At 44.6% G+C, this 16,295-nt stretch overlaps 1 protein-coding gene across 3 annotated transcripts in view; it reads left to right on the forward strand.

Annotated features, from left to right (window-relative positions):
- The window catches only part of LOC106568452 (trimeric intracellular cation channel type B), a 35,704-nt gene extending 23,742 nt beyond the window's left edge, over window positions 1-11,962 (forward strand). For 2 of the 3 annotated variants that reach the window (XM_045692563.2, XM_045692561.2), the window contains 4 exons: window positions 2,382-2,584; window positions 5,369-5,456; window positions 10,030-10,147; window positions 10,866-11,962. In XM_045692563.2, the coding sequence (XP_045548519.1) occupies window positions 2,382-2,584; window positions 5,369-5,456; window positions 10,030-10,147; window positions 10,866-11,156 (700 nt within the window). In that variant the 3' untranslated portion in view covers window positions 11,157-11,962. The remainder of the gene's footprint in view (window positions 1-2,381; window positions 2,585-5,368; window positions 5,457-10,029; window positions 10,148-10,865) is intronic. The other variant, XM_045692562.2, reaches the window with a different exon arrangement.
- Window positions 11,963-16,295: the final 4,333 nt, after the last annotated feature.

Consider the following 16,295-nt stretch of genomic DNA (forward strand, 5'->3'; position numbering starts at 1 on the left):
CAACACACAAGATCAAGCCAGGCAATGCACATCATAGAAAACCCAAAACAGAATAATTAGTGTTTGCTTTTTTTTTTAACAAAACAAATATGCTGCCACATTGTAACTCTGTCAGCTGGGCCGTATTTCACAGGCATTGAAGGATTCGTTTGTTCTCCAGTGGAACTGTGAATATTGTATTTAATCAGCTTACTACTTCCTGACTGTATATTCTTGCCCGGCAACCCAGGGGGTCCCATCATATGTTAGAAAACACTTTATTTTCCCATGTCTTGTCTTATCATCAGGGAAATGATAATGGCAAGGGGAAATCATCAACATTTTCAAATAAATAGATACAATAGATATTATTTCATTATTTTTACCTCACATTATAGACTGAACAAAAGTATAAACGCAACATGCAACAATTTCAAAGATTTTACTGAGTTTACAGTTCATGTAAGGAAATCAGTCACTAGAAATACATTAATTAGGCCCTGATCTATGGATTTCACATGACTGGGCAGGGGTCCCGCAGGTGAAGAAGCCGGATGTGGAGGTCCTGGGCTGGCGTGGTAGAGAAATGAACATTTCATTCTCTGGCAACAGCTGTGGTGGACATTCCAGCAGTCAGCATGCCAATTGCACACTCCCTCAAAACTTGAGACATCTGTGGCATTGTGTTGTGTGACAAAACCGCAAAACCGTGGCCTTTTATTGTCCCTAGCAGACGGTGCACCTGTGTAATGATCATGCTGTTTAATCAGCTTCTTAATATGCCACACCTGTCAGGTGGATCGATTATATTGGCAAAGGAGAAATGCTCACTAACAGGTAGCCTAGTGGTTAGAGCGTTGGGACAGTAACCAAAAAGTTGCTAGATCGAATCCCCGAGCTGCCAAGGTAAACATCTGTCGTTCTGCCCCTGAACGAGGCAGTTAACCCACTGTTCCTAGGCCGTCATTGTAAATAAGAATTTGTTCTTAACTGACTTGCTTAGTAAAATAAATACATTTGAGAGAAATAAGCTTTTTGTCAGGATTTTTTTTATTTCAGCTCATGAAACATAGGACCAACACTTTACCTGTTGCATTTATATTTTTGTTCAGTATAATTGGAAGAGGAAGGATAAACTCTAACATAGGAGTTACCTTTCAATCTTATAGGCATTTTCATGAAGAGCAGCTGTTTAACTGGTAAACAAAGGTTAGACATGTGTTGGCAAAAATGTATTAAGTCAAGAAAGCTTAACAGCAGCCAGCGGCACTTGCCGCATTGGTAGCCCTATTGACTGGTAGCCTTATTGACTGGTAGCCTATTGACTGGTAGCCTATTGACTGGTAGCCCTATTGACTGGTAGCCCTATTGACTGGTAGCCTATTGACTGGTAGCCCTATTGACTGGTAGCCCTATTGACTGGTAGCCTTATTGACTGGTAGCCCTATTGACTGGTAGCCTTATTGACTGGTAGCCCTATTGACTGGTAGCCTATTGACTGGTAGCCCTATTGACTGGTAGCCCTATTGACTGGTAGCCCTATTGACTGGTAGCCTATTGACTGGTAGCCCTATTGACTGGTAGCCCTATTGACTGGTAGCCTTATTGACTGGTAGCCCTATTGACTGGTAGCCTATTGACTGGTAGCCCTATTGACTGGTAGCCTTATTGACTGGTAGCCCTATTGACTGGTAGCCCTATTGACTGGTAGCCCTATTGACTGGTAGCCTTATTGACTGGTAGCCCTATTGACTGGTAGCCTTATTGACTGGTAGCCCTATTGACTGGTAGCCTATTGACTGGTAGCCCTATTGACTGGTAGCCCTATTGACTGGTAGCCCTATTGACTGGTAGCCCTATTGACTGGTAGCCTATTGACTGGTAGCCCTATTGACTGGTAGCCTTATTGACTGGTAGCCTTATTGACTGGTAGCCCTATTGACTGGTAGCCTTATTGACTGGTAGCCCTATTGACTGGTAGCCTTATTGACTGGTAGCCCTATTGACTGGTAGCCTATTGACTGGTAGCCTTATTGACTGGTAGCCTATTGACTGGTAGCCTATTGACTGGTAGCCTTATTGACTGGTAGCTTATTGACTGGTAGCCCTATTGACTGGTAGCCCTATTGACTGGTAGCTTATTGACTGGTAGCCTATTGATTGGTAGCCTTATTGACTGGTAGCCTTATTGACTGGTAGCCCTATTGACTGGTAGCCCTATTGACTGGTAGGTAGCCTATTCGCGGGTGATTTTTCAAAGCCTATGTCAGATACTCCAGTGAGTGTAATATGCTCAACATTAGGTGTTGAGAAATATCATTAGAATTAATGTAATTCCAAATTAGTTTATTCTGTTGTTGATAGCGATATTCATAAAAACATTGGGGGGGGAAAAAATGCAGTCTGTGTCTATGTTGTAGGTACCTGGTGTTCTACTGCCCCCAGGACATGGTGTACTCCTGTACTGCCCTCTTCCCTGTGCATCTGGTGCTGACCGGCATGAAGGAGGTGACCCGCACATGGAAAGTCCTGGGGGGCGTGGCTGAGGCACACAGCAAGTACAAGGATGGACTTCTGGTGATGATCGCTATAGGATGGGCTAAAGGTGATGATCGCTATAGAATGGGCTAAAGGTGATGATCGCTATAGGATGGGCTAAAGGTGATGATCGCTATAGAATGGGCTAAAGGTGATGATCGCTATAGGATGGGCTAAAGGTGATGATCGCTATAGGATGGGCTAAAGGTGATGATCGCTATAGAATGGGCTAAAGGTGATGATCGCTATAGGATGGGCTAAAGGTGATGATCGCTATAGAATGGGCTAAAGGTGATGATCGCTATAGGATGGGCTAAAGGTGATGATCGCTATAGGATGGGCTAAAGGTGATGATCGCTATAGAATGGGCTAAAGGTGATGATCGCTATAGGATGGGCTAAAGGTGATGATCGCTATAGGATGGGCTAAAGGTGATGATCGCTATAGAATGGGCTAAAGGTGATGATCGCTATAGGATGGGCTAAAGGTGATGATCGCTATAGGATGGGCTAAAGGTGATGATCGCTATAGGATGGGCTAAAGGTGATGATCGCTATAGGATGGGCTAAAGGTGATGATCGCTATAGGATGGGTTAAAGGTGATGATAGCTATAGAATGGGCTAAAGGTGATGATCGCTATAGGATGGGCTAAAGGTGATGATCGCTATAGGATGGGCTAAAGGTGATGATCGCTATAGAATGGGCTAAAGGTGATGATCTCTATAGGATGTGCTAAAGGTGATGATCGCTATAGGATGGGTTAAAGGTGATGATCGCTATAGGATGGGTTAAAGATGGGAATATCACTGTTTTAGTATATACTGTACACAGACAAAGTCTCTTCATGGTATAGTATAATTTATTTTTAAGGTAAGTACCTTTGTTTATTGTATACTGACAAGTACACGACATGGCCAAAGGTATGTGGACACCCCTTCAAGTTATTGGATTCGGCTATTTCAGCCACAGCTGTTGCTGAAATGTGAATAAAATTGAGCACACAGTCATGGAATCTTTATAGACAAAAATTGGCAGTGGAATGGACTTACTGAAGAGCTCAGTAACTTTCAATGTGGCACCATCATGGGATGCCACCTTTCCAACAAGTCAGTTCGTCAAATTTCTGCCCTGCTAGAGCTGCTCCGGTCAACTGTAAGTGCTGTTATTGTGAAGTGGAAACGTCTAGGAGCAACAACGGCTCAGCCTCGAAGTGGTAGGCCACACAAGCTCACTGAATGAGACCACAGAGTGCTGACGTGCGTAGCGAATAAAAATCCTCTGTCCTCGGTTGCAACACTCAATACCAAGTTCCAAACTGCCTCAGCACAAGAGCTGTTCACCGGGAGCTTCATGAAATGGGTTTCCATGGCTGAGCAGCTGCACACAAGTTTAAGATCACCATGCGCAATGCCAAGCGTCGGCTGGAGTGGTGTAACGCTCATCGCCATTGGACTCTGGAGCAGTGTGCAGCGTGTTTTCTTGAGTGATGAATCACGCTTCACCATCTGGCAGTCCGACGGACTAATTTGGGTTTGGCGAATGCACAACCTGCCCGAATGCATAGTGCCAACTGTAAAGTTTGGTGGAAAAGGAATAACGGTCTGGGGCTGTTTTTCATGATTCGAGCTAGGCCCCTTAGTTCCAGTGGAGGGGGAATCTTAACTCTACGGCTTACAATGACATTCTAGACGATTCTGTGATTCCAACTTTGCTTTCAACAGTTTGGGGAATGCCCTTCCCTGTTTCAGTATAACAATGCTCCGGTGCACAAAGCGAGGTCCATACAGAAATGGTTTGTCGAGATTGGTGTGAAGAACTTGACTGGCCTGCACAGAGCCCTGACCTCAACCCCATCAAACACCTTTGGGATGAATTGGAACGCCGACTGCGAGCCAGACCTAATCGACCCAACATGATTTTGGAATGAGATGTTCGACGAGCAGGTGTCCATATACTTTTGGCCATACAGTGTATGTGTTGTGAATGCAATACACACAACCATACAGATTAAGGGCTTGTAAGTAAGCATTTCACTGTAAGGTCTACCTACACCTGTTGTCTACCTACACCTGTTGTTGCGCAGGTGACAAATAAAATTTGATATGATTCTGTCAACCTCTGGCCACCATGCGCTATGCTACGGAACTACTCAGTGGTGAAGTTCAGAGTAAATACAGTTTACCCACCTTTTGCAGGAAAATGCATTGAAAGTATAGGGAGCGTTACCTTTTTCACTGCGACTGACGGTCAGAGTTTACCCACCTATTTTGTTTTACCACTACATCACTGGTAGCACTGTGTGTGTGCTGCTCACTGACAAGCATGTGGAAGATATGGCCAGATCTAGTACACACACACACAGATATATAAACTCTCTCTCACACATTCAATATAAATTGGTTATAAATCAATTTGGGAGGAGCCCTGTTGGTAATCATTCATAAGACAAGTTTCAGGAATGTAATGGATATCAAACCCATTACTATTGTGGTTATTAGTCCTGACCTTTTGGTCCGTACAAATACTTCTAAATAACATGAGGTTGCATTGACACTAATTGTGATCCTGAAGATTATAGTTTCGCTGTTCAGCTCTGTGCTTTGAATAGCAAGCAGCCCAGCATTCCTTATACATCACAAAGAAATAGAGCTTTCTGAATTGACTTTGTTGAGGTGTTATTAGACCTTAAGACTATTCAGCTACTAGCCTGGTCGCAGATCTGTTTGTGCTTTATAGCCTAACTCCTTTTTATGCCAAACAGACCATAGGAGCCAGACAGCACAAACGGGTCTATAAAGATGTTATACCAGTCCAGGACAATGACGCAGGGTTGTATCTCTTTCTCTTCAGGTGCTGGAGGAGGTCTGATCAGTAATTTTGAACAGCTGGTCAGAGGAGTCTGGAAGCCAGAAACCAATGAGCTTCTCAAGATGACCTAGTAAGTCCCCTCCTCTGAGGCCTCGTACTGTAGGATGTGTTAGTATGTCCCCTCCTCTCAGAGGCCTCGTACTGTAGGATCAGTTAGTAAGTCCCCTCCTCTCTGAGGCCTCGTACTGTAGGATCAATTAGTATGTCCCCTCCTCTCAGAGGCCTCGTACTGTAGGATCAGTTAGTATGTCCCCTCCTCTCTGAGGCCTCGTACTGTAGGATCAGTTAGTATGTCCCCTCCTCTCTGAGGCCTCGTGCTGTAGGATCAGTTAGTATGTCCCCTCCTCTCAGAGGCCTCGTACTGTAGGATCAGTTAGTATGTCCCCTCCTCTCAGAGGCCTCGTGCTGTAGGATCAGTTAGTATGTCCCCTCCTCTCTGAGGCCTCGTGCTGTAGGATCAGTTAGTATGTCCCCTCCTCTCTGAGGCCTCGTACTGTAGGATCAGTTAGTATGTCCCCTCCTCTCAGAGGCCTCGTACTGTAGGATCAGTTAGTATGTCCCCTCCTCTCTGAGGCCTCGTACTGTAGGATCAGTTAGTAAGTCCCCTCCTCTCAGAGGCCTCGTACTGTAGGATGTGTTAGTATGTCCCCTCCTCTCTGAGGCCTCGTACTGTAGGATCAGTTAGTAAGTCCCCTCCTCTCAGAGGCCTCGTGCTGTAGGATCAGTTAGTATGTCCCCTCCTCTCTGAGGCCTCGTACTGTAGGATCAGTTAGTATGTCCCCTCCTCTCTGAGGCCTCGTACTGTAGGATCAGTTAGTATGTCCCCTCCTCTCTGAGGCCTCGTACTGTAGGATCAGTTAGTATGTCCCCTCCTCTCTGAGGCCTCGTACTGTAGGATCAGTTAGTATGTCCCCTCCTCTCTGAGGCCTCGTACTGTAGGATCAGTTAGTAAGTCCCCTCCTCTCAGAGGCCTCGTACTGTAGGATGTGTTAGTATGTCCCCTCCTCTCTGAGGCCTCGTACTGTAGGATCAGTTAGTATGTCCCCTCCTCTCTGAGGCCTCGTGCTGTAGGATCAGTTAGTATGTCCCCTCCTCTCTGAGGCCTCGTACTGTAGGATCAGTTAGTATGTCCCCTCCTCTCTGAGGCCTCGTACTGTAGGATCAGTTAGTAAGTCCCCTCCTCTCTGAGGCCTCGTACTGTAGGATCAGTTAGTATGTCCCCTCCTCTCTGAGGCCTCGTACTGTAGGATCAGTTAGTATGGCCCCTCCTCTCTGAGGCCTCGTACTGTAGGATCAGTTAGTATGTCCCCTCCTCTCTGAGGCCTCGTACTGTAGGATCAGTTAGTATGTCCCCTCTGAGGCCTCGTATTGTAGGATCAGTTAGTATGTCCCCTCCTCAGAGGCCTCGTACTGTAGGATCAGTTAGTATGTCCCCTCCTCAGAGGCCTCGTTCTATAGGATCAGTTAGTATGTCCCCTCCTCTGAGGCCTCGTACTGTAGGATCAGTTAGTATGTCCCCTCCTCTCTGTGGCCTCGTACTGTAGGATCAGTTAGAAGGAGGATAGAATAATGTGTTGAGTGTCTGTGTTAGCCTGGTCCCACGTCTGTTTGCGTTGTTTATAGCTAACTCCTATGTTTGGCATGACAATGACAAGCAACGCGCATGACCCGCCCTCATAAGGATCTGTCTTTTTCAGCCATCTATTTCCTGTGCAAAATCCACTTGTCATTTAAATCTCGCTGGATTCATTGCGTTCCTTTTACTCCTGTGACTCTTTCATACTTCTGTCGTTTTTTTTTCCGTTAACGTTACGACCACGTAAATGTTTGTAATGACCTGTCAAACTCATCCCAGTATTGGCTGAAATGGACTCAATGGAATACTTTCCGTTGCCTCTATAAGAACAATAAAGTTTAGTCGGGATTTAACGCATCGTCTCAACACTTACATGAGAAGAAAGATAACTTTATTGTTATGGGTGTTCTTTTTTGTGGAATTGAAAAAAGTAATAATTTAATACAGTTGAAGTGATTACCAATGAAATGCCTTAAAATGAAAGCTACTTCCCGAAAATGAACATTCAGATTGTAGTGATGTTATGTCTGATCTTACAAACATTGGAAATTCTGTATACGTGTAGATAGGTGTGATCTAGAGCCAAGCATGTGGATTTTTAATCCGAGGGCATCCGGCTGTTGACACACCTTGTTGAATTATGCAGCAGAACGTGACAACAACAGTAATTCATGACGCAGTCTAGACAGCACAGGTGATTGCATGTAGACCTCGGCCCCTCGATAGAGCAAGGTTTTGGTGGTTTCAGCCCCGCTCCACCCCTTTACGTTAATGTATTAATATATGCAATTACACCTGTGTATTTATGCAAATGAGGCACATATAATTATTTTTATTTTAACACAAAATACCTTATAACATTAGAAAATGTATATATGAGTGCAATCTATGATAAAAAAAAAAATAATACATTTTACAATAAATTAAATACCTGAATTCCAACAAATCCCTGGACTCATTATTTGTTATAAGGTTTGAAGTATCTTCATCCATTGTCCAACTGTTGCATTTATAATATTGCTTAAAAAAACAAATTGACAATTTTGATGACTGTTGCTACAATGACGTGTCAAACTCATTCCATGGAGGGTCGAGTGTCTGCGGGTTTTCGCTCCACCCTTGTACTTGATTGATGAATTAAGGTCATTAATTACTTAGGAAGCCCCCTTACCTGGTTGTCTAGGTCTTAATTGAAAGAAAAAAAGAAAAACCTGCAGACACTCGGCCTCCCGGTGGAATGAGTTTGATACCTCTGATGTAGGCTTTACAGCACAAACTGATCTGAGACCAGGCTAGGTCTGTGTGATGTTGTACACACAAACCCAATTATTTAATTGGAGATTCACTGAGTGACACATCGGTTACTGGCTGGCTGAGTATGTAGATGTTGACCTCTAAAACCACTGTGATGAATGATGATGTATGTCTTTATTCTCTTGAGAGAGAGAGGGGCCCTCCAATGTCCCAAATCAAGGAGTGCCTACAGCAACACCTAGATCTTCTGCACAGATTCTGTCAGACCTGGGCCCTGACAGTAAATCTCAGTAAGACAAAAATAATGGTGTTCTAAAAAAAGGTCCAGTTGCCAGAACCACAAATACAAATTCCATCTAGACACCGTTTCCCTAGAGCACACAAACAACTATATATACCTTGGCCTAAACATCAGCGCCACAGGTAACATCCACAAAGCTGTAAATGAGCTGAGTAGACAAGGCAAGAAGGGCATTCTATGCCATTAAAAGGAACATAAAATTCGACATACCAATTAGGATCTGGCAAAAAATACTTTATCATTTATAGAACCCATTGCCCTCTATGGTTGTGAGGTCTGGGGTCCGCTCACCAGCCAAGAATTCACAAAATGGGACAAACACCAACTTGAGACTCTGCATGAAGAATTCTGCAAAAAAATATCCTCTGTGTACAACGTAAAACATCAAATAATGCATGCAGAGAAGAATTAGGCCGATATCCGCTAGTTATCAAAATCCAGAAAAGAGCCGTTTAATTCTACAACCACCTAAAAGGAAGACCAAACCTTCCATAACAAAGCCATTACCTACAGAGAAATGAACCTGGAGAAGCATTTCCAATCCAAAGTTAAATCTAGAATCGGCATCCTATTTCGCAACAAAGCCTTCTTTACTCATGCTGCCAAACATACCCTCGTAAAACTGACTATCCTACCGATCCTTGACTTTGGCGATGTCATTTACAGAATAGCCTCCAACACTCTACTCAGCAAATTGGATGCAGTCTATCACAGTGCCATCCGTTTTGTCACCAAAGCCCCATATACTGCCCACCACTGCGACCTGTATACTTTCGTTGGCTGGTCCTCGCTACATATTCGTCGCCAAACCCACTGGCTCCAGGTCATCTATAAGTCTTTGCTAGGTAAATATCTCCATAGCAAAACCCACCCATAGCAAGCGCTCTATCAGGTATATTTCACTGGTCATCCCCAAAGCCAACACCTTCTTTGGCCGCCTTTCCTTCCAGTTCTCTGCTGCCAATGACTGGAACGATTTGCAAAAATCACTGAAGTTGGAGACTTATCTCTCCCTCACTAACTTTAAGCGTCAGCTGTCAGAGCAGGTTACCGATCGCTGCAGCTGTACGCAGCCCATCTGTAATTAGCCCATCCAACCAACTACCTACCTCATCCCAATATTTGTTTTTGTTTTTCTGCTCTTTTGCACACCAGTATTTCTACTTGCAGATCCTCATCTGCACATATATCACTCCAGTGTAAATTGCTGAATTGTAATTACTTCGCCACTATTGGCCTATTTATTGCCTTACCTCCTTATTTATTTTGCACACACTGTATACAGATTTTTCTATTGTGTTATTGACTGTACGATTGTTTATCCCATGTGTAACTCTGTGTTGTTTTTGTCGCACTGCTTTGCTTTATCTTGGCCAGGTCGTAGTTGTAAATGAGAACTTGTTCTCAACTGGCCTACCTGGTTAAATAAAGAAAAAAACAGAGAGATCGAGATCTGTTCATAGCCATAATGATGAAGTTACTGACCTGACTGACCTCTGACTTTGTGTGCAGCCCAACTAAGATCACCCTGATAGGAGCAGTGCTGTTCGCCCTGCAGCAGACCCAGTACCTGGCCATCCAGAAGCACCACCTCATGTTGCTGTACACCGTCTTCACCGTTGTCAACAAAGTCAGTCACTAACCTGATCCTAACCCTAGCCCTATCCCTAGCCTCAACCCTAACAATCACAGGGCAGGGCCTCTACAAAGACATAGGGCCAGTTTCCTGGACCCAGATCAAGCGTGGTCCCAGATCTGTTTGTGCTATATAGCCAACTCCTATGGTCATTGTGGCACAATCAGATCTGGGATCAAGATAGGTAACGCCTACACCTGGACCAAAAAGCATGCTCAATGGAGAATCTCAAATACTTTTTAGTCTAGAAATGGCTTCAATCTTGATCTGGGAAACCTTCCAATACATAATGTTTATGGCAATCAAAAACATTCTTTCTCCATGTTGACTGTCTCACAACATCCAGTCCATGTTATTTGAATGACCTATCTTATACTTATATTTAGCTATGACTCAACTTTAGTCTCGTATTGCCTCTAGCAGGAGAATTTTGCATCATTTTCTTCTCGTTGCATCATTCCTCCTCAATCCTCTCACATTGAGTGATGTCTCCTGCTCTTGACATCTTATAAATATAATCACAGGTTCTCAGAACTCTCCCAACTGTTAGATTAGAGTTCTCCCATCAACTCATTAAAGTTACATTTAATCTGATAAATCATATGATAAATCGTATGTCTACTTCTTTATTAGTCATTCTGTAGTCATTCTCATCACTCCATCCTGTCTCTCCATCTCTTTAAATCCTTCCATCTATTTATTTTCCCCCCAGACAAGTATGATGCTGACCGGCTCCTCCTCTTCGCCCTTCGCCCCTATCGAGTCTGTCGTGCACCGCACGTTCTTTGCCGGGCCATCGCCATCCTTCACCTCTGAGAACAAGACCTCTGTAGTGAAGAAGGGCACCGGTGAGAGCTTGAACAGAGCAGCGGTCCCTGAGACCTCCAAGGCCCCAGGGTTCTCGTCCAAGACTGCAGCACACAACAGGGGAAAGGGCTCACCAAAGAAGGCCAAAGTGCAGTCGGAGAGCACTGAGACAGAGAGCTGCAAGAAGAGTGACTAGAGCCCTTATACTGCATTGTACTGTATATAAATAGAATCTATAGAACGGACAGTTGTTTAGCACACTGCAATTTGACTGGTAAAGCCATGGGTGCACTTAATGGGGCTGTCCATTCTATAAATTATATTTATATTCTGTACTGCCCTTCTTATCCTGGCTAGGACAATCTATTCTCTGTGTCCTGTGGCACTGTCGTCCTGTGATAGGTCCCAATTTGCTACCACACCTTTTTTTATCCTAACCCTTTGATGTTTGTAGATCTGTAAGGTGGAAGCAATATGATAGAAGCTTCACCACTACACTGCTTATGTTCATTGTATACCTGTCCAGGACCTTCAGATCTTCAAACATGGAAGGGTTATGGGCGAGCGGGAGGAGTAGGGAGCAAATTGGCTCTGTCTGTCTCACTCTAGAATGAGAGCAAATAGCATATGTGCTGATTTTAATTTATTATACAGTAGCTTTATAATCCTTTTCTAGTTCTGTGATGATGCATCCTGTTTTCTACGGAGTTTTGGGGAAAATACTGTCCATGGTGCTGATCAGCCACTTTTTATCTGTATATTAATAATAATATATTCTGTTTTATGTACCCGTACATTTCCTACTATGAAATGTTTTTAGATTTTACATGACAATTTATATAATTATTACTCAGATATTCTATTATATTTATACTTAAGAAAATGCACTTGAATGCAGGAATTTCTAAATGGAATGCTTTTTGCGGCACTTTGCTGCAAACACTGCCTCTTTTGTGAATGCTTTAAATTCTATTGAAAAGTAAATGTTTACATGCACTTTAATCTGACTTGTTGTCATTCTTATCACAACCGAAATACAAAAACTTGGACATTTGTAAACTTTTGTGTGATAAACCTTTTAGTTAATAACCTTTTAGTTAATAAACTTTTAGTTCATTCAAGTAATGTATCTCCCGAGTGGCGCAGTGGTCAAAGGTATTGCATCTCAGTGCAAGAGGTGTCACTACAGTCCCTGGTTCAAATCCAGGCTGTATCACATCTGGCTGTGATTGAGAGTCCCATAGGGCGGCGCACAATTGGCGCACAATTGGTTGTTTGGGTTTGGCCGGGGTAAGCCGTCATTGTAAATAAGAATTTGTTCTTAACTGGTTTGGCTAAATAAATGAATCATATTTTCAGATACACAGCCTCCATGCACTGTGGAGCCAGTTATGAATTCTATTTGAAATATTCACATATTTCCTCAATGATATTCTGGCAAGGTTCTATAGCTGTTATTATTGTTTATTATTGTTATTATTATTATAGCTGTGGTCATGTCCAGGGCAAGACACATTTAACAAGGCAAAGGAAAGGTCAGATTTAGCTGAAGAAATACATCAATATCTCAGTCTCAGTAACCTTTCTTCCTTTAAGATGAAAAAAGAGTGAAACATTGCATCATTGTAGAATGTGATTGATACTTCATCCACTTTAAGCAGCGTAGAAAAATAAAATCCTGAAATCCCTTCAAATTCACGAGATTACCTTTAGAGAGTTTGGAAAAGAGTCTCACAGGAATACAAATTAAGAACAGAGGTAGTGCTCAAAGACTAGAAGTAAATGAGTGTTGTAGCAGATATCTGTCCATCTGTAATGATCAAAGTCCACAGAGGTGCCACCACCTCCGCATTTTAATTAGAGTGCCGTCTACCTCTTGTGTGTGTGCTGAGTCTCAGGGTGAACTCTGAGCCCTGGGAAGTTTAAAGTAACATTTACAAGCAGGGATTCTCTCTCTCTCTCTCTCTCTCTCTCTCTCTCTCTCTCTCTCTCTCTCTCTCTCTCTCTCTCTCTCTCTCTCTCTCTCTCTCTCTCTCTCTCTCTCTCTCTACTATAGAATGATGTAGGTGAAGAACAGCTCTGTTCCCAGCCTAGGCCCCCCCCCCCCAGTACACAAAGATCGTGGCATGGCCCGATAGGCCTGGGCAGGGGTCCCAGAATAAGCCAAGGACATGGCATGCTATGCATTGGGACTGTCTGGTTGTCTTTCTGTGTCAAACGGAAAGGAGAGAGGAGATTAGACTGGAATGGCGGCTAAGTTAAATAGAGGGTCTGTGTTACAAATGGCACCTGCTTTTGACCAGTGCCCAGAGGACTCTGACTTTAACCAGTTAAATGTCCATTAATAACCATGAACACTCTATTATTCAAATGCTGGAAATTCCACTTAAGACAATGTCACCACCCATGATGACATCATATCCCAAACAGCAGGCATACACAACAGCGTTGTTGCTTGACAAGTGGGCACGCTAGTTACCATACCAACAGAATGCTGGTTGCAGGGAGATTCGAATTTGTTTTAATCCCTCCCACCTGGACCGATTTGCCCTCTGATGTCAGCTGGAAATCCACACTGAATGATTCTCATTTAAATCCCAACCAACTGTAACAGACAGTCAGCAGAGTGCATTCATTGGAGCTCTGGTCAAAAGCAGTGCACTATTTAGGGAATAAAGTGCTTCAGATGCACCCTCAGACTGGAGGCACACTATCACCCCCACCACTAGTGTACTTGGTATTTCATCATCACGGTAGAAAGGGGTGCATGTACAGGTGTCTTCCACCGGGGGGCATGGGGTGTCCCTCCTTGTCTGGTTGGAGGAGGAGAGGAGAGCAGGCAGAGAGGCAGCTATTGGCCGGGACGGGAGGAGAGGACGGTGGCGGTGGGCTGGCCAGCTGGGGGCTTCTCTCCCTCAGAGGGAATGGTAGCTGTCCACAGCACAGCCACAGAGTGGCACGTCCCTAACAAAGGCGGGCAGAGTCCATCAAAACCAAACAAAGAGACCTCAGTCACACACACACACACGGCAGGCAGACACACACACGGCAGGCAGACACACACACGGCAGGCAGACAGACACATGTATGGAAGTGCACACACACGTACACACACACACTTCCCACCAACGACCAGCGACCAGCCGTGCAGCCAGACGCAGATAAAGACCCTGTGTACATCCTTCTCCACACATACCAATACCTCACCCACACCAATACCTCACCCACACCAATACTTCACACACACCAATACCGAACACACACCAATACCTCACCGACACCAGTACCGAACACACATCAATACCTCACCCACACCAATACCTCACCCACACCAATACCTCAAACACACACCAATACCTCACCCACACCAATACCTCACCCACACCAATACCTCACCCACACCAATACTTCACACACACCAATACCGAACACACACCAATACCTCACCGACACCAGTACCGAACACACATCAATACCTCACCCACACCAATACCTCACCCACACCAATACCTCACCCACACCAATACCTCACCCACACCAATACTTCGCACACACCAATACCTCACCCACACCAATATCTCACCCACACCAATACCTCACCCACACCAATACCTCACCCACACCAATACTTCACCCACACCAATACTTCACCCACACCAATACCTCACCCACACCAATACCTCACCCACACCAATACCTCACCCACACCAATACCTCACCCACACCAATACTCTACACACACCAATACCTCACACACACCAATACCTCACCCACACCAATACTTCACACACACCAATACCTCACCCACACCAATACTTCACACACACCAAAACCTCACCCACACCAATACCTCACCCACACCAATACCTCACACACCAATACCTCACCCACACCAATACCTCACCCACACCAATACCTCACCCACACCAATACTTCACACACACCAATACCTCACCCACACCAATACTTCACACACACCAATACCTCACCCAAACCAATATCTCACCCACACCAATACCTCACCCACACCAATACCTCACCCACACCAATAACTCACCCACACCAATACTTCACCCACACCAATACCTCACCCACACCAATACCGAACACACCAATACCGAACACACACCAATACCGAACACACACCAATACCGAACACACACCAATACCGAACACACCAATACCGAACACACACCAATACCTCACCCACACCAATACTTCACACACACCAATACCTCACCCACACCAATACCGAACACACCAATACCGAACACACACCAATACCGAACACACACCAATACCGAACACACACCAATACTTCACCCACACCAATACCGAACACACACCAATATCGAACACACACCAATATCGAACACACACCAATACCGAACACACACCAATATCGAACACACACCAATATCGAACACACACCAATAACGAACACACACCAATACCGAACACACACCAATACCGAACACACACCAATACCGAACACACCAATACTGAACACACACCAAAACTGAACACACACCAATACCAAACACACACCAATACCGAACACACCGATACCGAACACACACCAATACCGAGCACTCCAATACCGAACACACACCAATACCGAACACACACCAATACCGAACACACCAATACCGAACCCACACCAAAACCGAACTCACACCAATACAGAACACACAACAATACCGTACACACACCAATACCGAACACACCAATACCGAACCCACACCAATACCGAACATACACCAATACCGAACACACACCAATACCGAACACACACCAATACCGAACACACACCAATACCGAACACACACCAAAACCGAACACACACCAATACCGAACACACACCAATACCGAACCCACACCAATACCGAACACACACCAATACCAAACACACACCAAAACCGAACACACACCAAAACGGAACACACACCAAAACCGAACACACACCAATACCGAACACACCAATACCGAACCCACCCCAATACCGAACCCACACCAATACCGAACCCACACCAAAACCGAACACACACCAATACCGAACACACACCAATACCGAACACACACCAATACCTCACCCACACCAATACCGAACACACACCAACACCTCACCCACACCAATACTTCACACACACCAATACCTCACCCACACCAATACTTCACACACACCAATACCTCACCCACACCAATACCTCACCCACACCAATACCTCACCCACACCAATACCTCACCCACACCAATACCTCACCCACACCAATACTTCACACACACCAATACCTCACCCAAACCAATATCTCACCCACACCAATACCTCACCCAC

The sequence above is a fragment of the Salmo salar genome, chromosome 13, assembly GCF_965601325.2.
Source record: "Salmo salar chromosome 13, fSalSal1, whole genome shotgun sequence".
Lineage (NCBI taxonomy): Eukaryota > Metazoa > Chordata > Actinopteri > Salmoniformes > Salmonidae > Salmo > Salmo salar.